Source organism: Chrysochloris asiatica, unplaced genomic scaffold (genome assembly GCF_000296735.1).
Source record: "Chrysochloris asiatica unplaced genomic scaffold, ChrAsi1.0 scaffold00064, whole genome shotgun sequence".
Classification (NCBI taxonomy): Eukaryota; Metazoa; Chordata; class Mammalia; order Afrosoricida; family Chrysochloridae; genus Chrysochloris; species Chrysochloris asiatica.
Window position 1 is genome coordinate 7,206,578 of NW_006408582.1, and position 7,474 is coordinate 7,214,051.

The window sequence follows — 7,474 nt, forward strand, 5'->3', positions numbered from 1 at the left end:
CAAATCTCAACGGCAGTTGTTGACAGCTTGTGTTGGCCCTTGAGGCGCTGAGGTAACCGTGGGATCTTATTGACAGCCACTTGGGACCCTCTCTTCTAGTCGGCCCACCTCGACTTCTCGTCTTCGCGATCTTTTTCTACCCCGGGCTCTGACTCCGCCTCGACACGCAGTTCGGGTAAGGGTGTTGCTCTGTCTCGGGAATGTTAAGGGCTTTGAGCCAGAACAAACTCGGACCCCAGCCTGTGCGCTCAAGCTGAGGCCTTTACGTGTGTTTTCGTGGAAGCTCTGAGGCTAGAAGGAAGTTTAAGAAAGTGCCATTAAAATGAGTAATTATCCTAGGAGTCAGCTTTGTTCACTGCGATTCAAACCCGAGTGCGCATCTTAAGGACGGGAGAGAGTGGGCGTTTCCAAGAAAGGAAATTCCCCTTTTTTCGAATCCGAGCCCGAGAATATATGTACTTTTTAGAAAATAGGATGTGTAGACAGATTTGGGGACCACTGACCTTTCAAGTTGCTATTGTTCTACCGATGGATAAGAGTGAGGCCTCTTTTGAAAGGAGACCGATTATTCTTAAGCTTTTGTTGTTAACTGCCCTAGAGTCAGTTTCTCCTTGAGTTGTTGATGTTGTTGTTGTTGTTGTTGTGATGTACCTCAAGTTCGACTCAGCGACCCTAGGCGCAACAGAAGAAAACACTGCCCGGTCCTTCTCCGCTCTCACAATCTCTGTTACTTTTGAACCTATTGCTGCTGCCACTGTGCCAGTCCATCTCGCCTTCCTCTGATTCTCTGCCTTTCCACTTTGTTGTTGTTTTTAAGTGCCATAGAGTCGGTTCCGACCCATAGCGGTCTGTGTAGGGTTTCCAAGGAGCGACTGGTGGGGTTGAACCGCCGACCTTGCTGTTCAAACAGACCTTGCAGTCCAGTGCATTAACGCACAGCATCACACCAGGACTCCACAGATTGAGTAAGTATTAGTGAAATAATGCAGCTCTGGTGCACACCTTTCCTAATATAAACCACTAGTATCCACTTGTTCTGTTGCAACAACTGCCACTTGGTCCATGTCCAGGTTCCTCATGAGCATAATTAAGTGTTCCAGAATACTTATTCTCTGCAGTGTTGTCCATATTTTGTCATGATCCACACAATCGAAAGTCTTTGCGTAGTTAATAAAGCACAGGTAAACATCTTTCTGATATTCTCTGCTTTCAGCCAAGATCCTTCTGACTTAAACAAGGATATCTCTTAACTCTACTTCCTTGTCTGAATCCTGCTTGAATATCCGGCAGATCCCTGTCAATATACTGTTGCAGCCTTTTTGAATTATCTTTAGCAAAATTTCACTTGCATGTGATATTAATGATATTGTCGGATGATTTCCACATTCCCTGGGTCACCTCTCTTTGGAATGGGCACAAATAAGGATCTGTTTCAATCAGTTGACCAGGTAGCTGCCTTCCAAATTTCTTGGTATAGATGAGTGAGTGCTGCTTCACCTTGTTGAAAGATTTCAATTTGTGTTCCATCAATTCCTGTAAACATGTTCTTTGCCAATGCAAAGTTCACCTTGGACTTCTTCCTTCATTCAATACCATTCATTGACTCTTGATCATGTGCTATCTCTTGAAGTGGTTGAATATCGGCCATTTATTTTGGGTACAGTGACTTTGTATTCCTTCCATCTTCTTTTGATGCTTTCTGTATCATTCAATATCTTGCCCATGTTGTTGTTAATCCTTCAGTATGGCAAGTCAGGGCTCGAATTTTTTTTCTTCAGTTCTTGCAGCTTGAGAAATGCTAATCGTGTTTGTCCATTCTGGTTTTTTAACTCCAGGTCTTTGCACATTTTGTTATAATACTTGACTTTATCTTCTTGAGTTGCCCTTTGAAATTATCTATTTGTCTCTTTTATTCCCTCATTTCTTGCATTTGCTTTAATTTCTCTATACTGGAGAGCAAGTTTCAGAGTCTCTTGTGACATCTACTTTGGTCTTTTCCTTCTTGTCTTTTATGTGATCTTTTGCTTTCTGCCTGTATGATGTTCTTGATGTCATCCAAGAACTCTTCTGGACTTTGGTCATTAGTGTCTAATGCATTAAGTGTGTTCTTGAGATGACCTTTACATTCAGATGGGATATGTTAAAGGTCATATTTTGGCTCTTTTGGACTTGCTTTAATTATCTTCTGCTTCAGCCTAAACTTACATATGAGCAATTAATGGTCTGTTCCAGTCTGCCCTGGCCTTGTTTTGGCTGATGAATAGCATATGAAGCTATTGAAAATACCATGGGTTAGGTGCATCTTAGCCCTCAAATTGACTTATTTGCCCTTGGACACTTTAAAGATGTCTTGTGCAGCAGATTTGCGTAATGCAATATGTCATTTGATTTCTTGACTGCTGCTTCCATGACTTTATTTTTCTTGGATCAACTATCAACCCTCATGGAAGCAGCAGTCAAGAAATCAAATGACGTATTGCATTAGGCAAATCTGCTGCACAAGACCTTTTGCAAGTGTTGAAGAGTGAAGATGTCAGCATGAGGACTAAGGTGCACCTGGCCCAAGCCATGGTATTTTCAATAACCTCGTATGCATGCGAAAGCTGGACAGTGACTAAGGAAGACCGTAGAAGAATTGATGCATTTGAGTTATGGTGTTGAAGGAGAATATTGAAAGTGCCATGGGCTGCCAAAAGAACCAACAGATCTGTGTTAGGAGAAGTGCAGCCAGAGTGCTCCTTAGAGGCCAGGATAGCCAAACTTTGTCTCTCATACTTCAGACATAATTGTCAGGAAGGACCAGTCGCTGGAGAGGATATCATGTTTGGTAAGGTGGAGGGTCAGAGAAAAAGAGGAAGACTCCCAGTGAGATGGATTGGCAATATGGCAGCATCAATGGGCTCAAGCGTGGCAACAATTGTGAGGTTAGCCTAGGACCAGGCAGTGTTTCGCTCTGTTGTGCATAGGGTTGCTATGAGTCGGTACTGACTCGATGGCACCTAACAACTTCCATGACTGTTGATTGTGGATCCAAGCAAAATGAAGTCTTTGACAACTTCTGTCTTGTCTCCATTTATCATGATGTTATTTATTGACCCAGTTGTGAGAATTTTTTTCTCTTTATTTTAAGGTACAGTCCTTACTGAAGGCTGTAGTCTTGATCTTCATCAGTAAGTATTTTAAGTCTTCTTCACTTCCAGCATAGAAGATTGTATCATCTGAATATATATATATATATCACAGGTTGTTAATGAGTCCTCCTACAATCCGAATGTCACGTTTTTCTTCATATAATCCAGCTTCTTGGAATATTTGCTCAGCCTACTGATTGAATAAATATGGTTAAAGAATACCATAGCACACAACACACCTTTCCTAGTTTTAAACCATTCAATATCACCTTGTTCTGTTAGAATGTCTGTCTTTTGGTCTATGTACAGTTTTCTCAGCACAATTAAGTGTTCTGGAAAGCCCATTCTTCACAGTGTTATCCATAATTTGTTATGATACATACATACCATCAAAAGTGTTTGCGCCATCAATAAAGCACAAGTAAACATCTTTCTGGTATTCGCTGCTTTCATTGTGGCTTGTATTGATGCTCTATTACTTATTATGGCTGATATTCCATTGCATGTATATGGCACATTTTGTTTGTCCACTCATTAGTTGATTGGCATTTGTATGTCTATTTTTTAGCACTGAGGAATAATAACTGCTTGCAGAGACAGTTTTTTAAAGGATATAAGAGACTTGCTAGCAACCCCTGAAAAATGGAAGTGGAAATGCAGTGTGAGAGGGAGACATTTTCACCTTTTAGTTCTAGGTGATTTTTTTTTTTTTAACCAAGTAAACATATTGTTTTCTCATTAACAAACTTAAAAAAAAAAACAAAAAGAAAAAAACACTCATTAGTAAGTGATTTTAAGTAAGTAAACAATTTTACCTCGCTGGCATTCAGTTTTCTCATTGTAAATACAATTGAACTAAATGTATGAACTGGTACCCTAGTAGCAATACTGTTTGACTTTTACCCTTATATATGATGAAATAAATAATATTACAGGAATTTGTTCTTTATAGATGCAATATAAATTTTCCATTTATTTTCATCATAGGACTTAAGAGTGGTTGTTAGAATGGAAGGAACAAATAATTTCAAAACTCCAAGCAAATTATCGGAAAAAAGGAAATCTGGTAAGATTGTTATTAGAACTGTTTTAGCATTGATGCTTGATCCTTTAACTATTATTTGTCATGCACAATCAATTTTTATGTAAGTCTCCTTTATAATGTTGATCTTAACAAATCACACGTATTATATAGGCCAAAATTTGGTCATCTGAAGACTAATTATATTGACATTTCAAAAAGATTTTGATCTCTATTTTGAAGACTCAACTTAGCCTGAATCATTGAGAAACTAGCTTTTCTACCTTTTCCCTCCAATCCACGCATTGCTATTGTGAGGGAAAGATGTTTTCCCAAGGTAGTTCAGTGGGTAAAGAATAATCCTTTCTGCAAACAGTGCTGAAACCATTGAATGTTCATATGCAAAAAATGAACCATGACCCTTGGCTCATGCCATAGACAAAAACTACACATTTTCTAGAAGATAACATACAAGGAACCTTTATGTTGTTCATTTACAGTAAGTAGAGTTTTGTATTTTGACCTTGTGTTCTATGACTATGCTAAATTCGCTTTCATTTTAATCGCTTTTTTTATTGATTGGGGTTTCCTACATGTATATAAACTTTTTTTCTGAGCCATATGACTTTTCTTTTGCTCCCTTTACTGGGCTGGCTCTAATATAATGTTAAATAAAAGAGTTGTAAATGGACAGGGAGTCCTGGTGTGGTGCTGTGGGTTAATGTGCCATACTGCAAAGCCATTTGAACTGCAAGGTCAGCAGTTCAAGCTGACCAGCGGCTCCTCGGAAACTCTATACAGGGTCGCTTAGGGTCGGAACCGACTTGACGGCATTTCACAACAACAACAACTTTTTCCTGATGAAGTATTACGCTGTTTTTGTGCCTTGGAGTCAATTCCCACCCATAGCGACCCTGTATAAGGTTTCCGAGGAGTAGCTGGTGAGCTTGAACTGCCGACCTTGCAGTTCAAAAGGCTTTGCCGTATGGTGCACTAACTCACAGCACCCATTTTTCAAAGATGCCCCCATTATCAGATTGAAGGATTTTTCAAGGAATTTGTCCATTACTCTTAAGTTGTCAAACATATTGGCATAATGTTATTCAGAATGTGCCTCTTTAATGTCTGTAGGGTCTGCGGTGACATCTCTTTCATTTCTGCTACTGGTCTTGTATATGTTCTCTTTTGTCCTTGGTCAGTTTAACTTGAGGTTTATCTGTTTATTGCTCTTTTTTAAAAGCAGCTTTTGTTTTGCTTAATTTCTTTTTCTGTTTTACTTTTCTGAGTTTCATTGATTTCTCCTTTATCATGTCTTTCTTTCAGTCTACATTGGGTTTGATTTGTTCTTTTGCTAGAAAATAAATAAACCTTCAATCATTATTTTAGACCTCTTTTTAATATAAGCACCTAAAGTCATTAATTTCTGTCCAGGTTCATAAATTTTGAAATTTTGTGTTTCATTTTTTATTTATTTCAAAATATCTTTAAATGTTCTTTGAGATTTTTTTGGCTCATGGGTTACTTAAAAGTATGTTATTAAATTTTCAGATATTTAAAAGAAATTCCAAGTGTTTTTTAGCCATTCAGCTCTAGTGTAATTCTCTTATAATAAGAGAGTATTTATTGTATGATTTCAGTTCTTTAAAATTAAGACTTGTTTCTATTTTCCCCTGTTTTTTGTGCTATTTTTGCCGTTCATTTTACTTTTATATTTTGCGAACCCCACAATACATTGCTATTATTTGAAAATCAATTATCTCATACCTTTTTTTTTTTTTAGCCAGAGTGGGGTTTTCTTTATTTGATTTTGCAAAATCAGGCGCCCAGCTCCTTAGACGTGGACAGAGACACCACATGGCCCTTCACAAACGGTTTTTATTCTTGTCCCCCCAAAAACCCCTCCAGTTCCAGTTCTCCATATACAGTTCTATGGTACATCCCATTTTCCCTCCCTGCAGAGAAGCCAAAATAGCTTTCCCAAGGTCTTAATGGCTGTATTTTTATTTAAATTTCCTAGTCCCAGAATGTTGTTGTTAAGTACCTTAGAGTTGGTTCCTACTCTTAGTGACCCTACACAGGATTTCCGAGGCTGTAAATCTTTATGGGAGCAGAACGCCTCATCTTTCTCCTGCAGAGTCGTTGGTAGTTTCGAACTGCTAACCTTGAGGTTGGCAGCCTGACTCGTAACCACTACGCTGCCTTAAATCAACAATCTGTCTGCCAGGTTCAACAATCTGTCTGCCAGGTCTTGCAGTCTCATGAATTCCTAAAGATGAACCACAAGAGTTATTTCTCACAAATCCTCCTCTTTTCTATTTACACATACTGGTCTCATCTTCATTTATTCGTCTTAAATCCTCATAAAGTGTATCATTTCTGGGCGTCCCTAAGAGTACAGCTAACTATGCATATATATTAGGTTGCATCATGCTTAAGTCTGACATAATATAACTAAAATACATACAACCGAAAACGCACTGGCCCCATTTTCTCCATATATTTCGCAAATGAACAAATGATAAATATTTGATGAACACATATATGTCCTAAAGTCAATCTCTAGCCCATAGGTACACAGCCTCATTCAGTCCATGGGCCTAGAGACCACAGCTGCTCCATGTCACCACTTCTGCCACCATCTCTGCTGCCGCTGCTTCTTCAGGCAGAGTTCCCAAGTTCCACTTCTGCTCTTCCTTCTTGATGTCCTGGGATAAAAATAACTATTCCCTCCTTTTAGTTACATATCTTCTACAATTACAGTTCTGACCATCACAACTAATACTGCATTTGAAATAATACAATCTCATAAGCATTATTCTATAACCCCTTTCACCAGACACATCTGGGAAACAGCAAAACTAGTCTGTGGGGATTTTCCCTTGACCCCTCATTCTAAAACCAAGCACATCCATGAAAATGTGTCAAGTCAGTCACTTACTCAATTGTCGTCAACTGCTGTTGAGTTGACTCTGACCCTTAGCGACCCTGTATATGGCTTCCAAGGAGCAGCTGGTGAGCTTGAACCACCAACCTAACAGTTCAGATGGCTTTGCAGTCTGGCGCATTAGCCCACAGCGCCACACCAGAATGTTGTTGTTGTTAGGTGCCATCGAGTCAGTACCAACTCATAGCGAAGAAAACACTGCCCGATCCTGGGCCAACCTCACTACCGTTGCCACGCTTTGAGTCCATCGATGCTGCCACCTGGCCAATCCATCTCGTTGAGGGTCTTCCTCTTTTTCTCTGACCCTCCACCTTACCAAACATGATATCCTTCTCCAATGACTAGTGCCTCCTGACAATATGTCCGAAGTATGAGAGA

The 7,474-nt window shown here is 39.4% G+C and overlaps 1 protein-coding gene across 1 annotated transcript in view; it reads left to right on the plus strand.

Annotated features, from left to right (window-relative positions):
- The first annotated feature begins 4,123 nt into the window (after positions 1-4,123).
- The window catches only part of PBK (PDZ binding kinase), a 36,218-nt gene continuing 32,867 nt past the window's right edge, over positions 4,124-7,474 (plus strand). Inside the window, exon 1 of the mRNA XM_006864433.1 lies at positions 4,124-4,197. Coding sequence (XP_006864495.1) covers positions 4,140-4,197 — 58 coding nt within the window. The 5' untranslated portion in view covers positions 4,124-4,139. The remainder of the gene's footprint in view (positions 4,198-7,474) is intronic.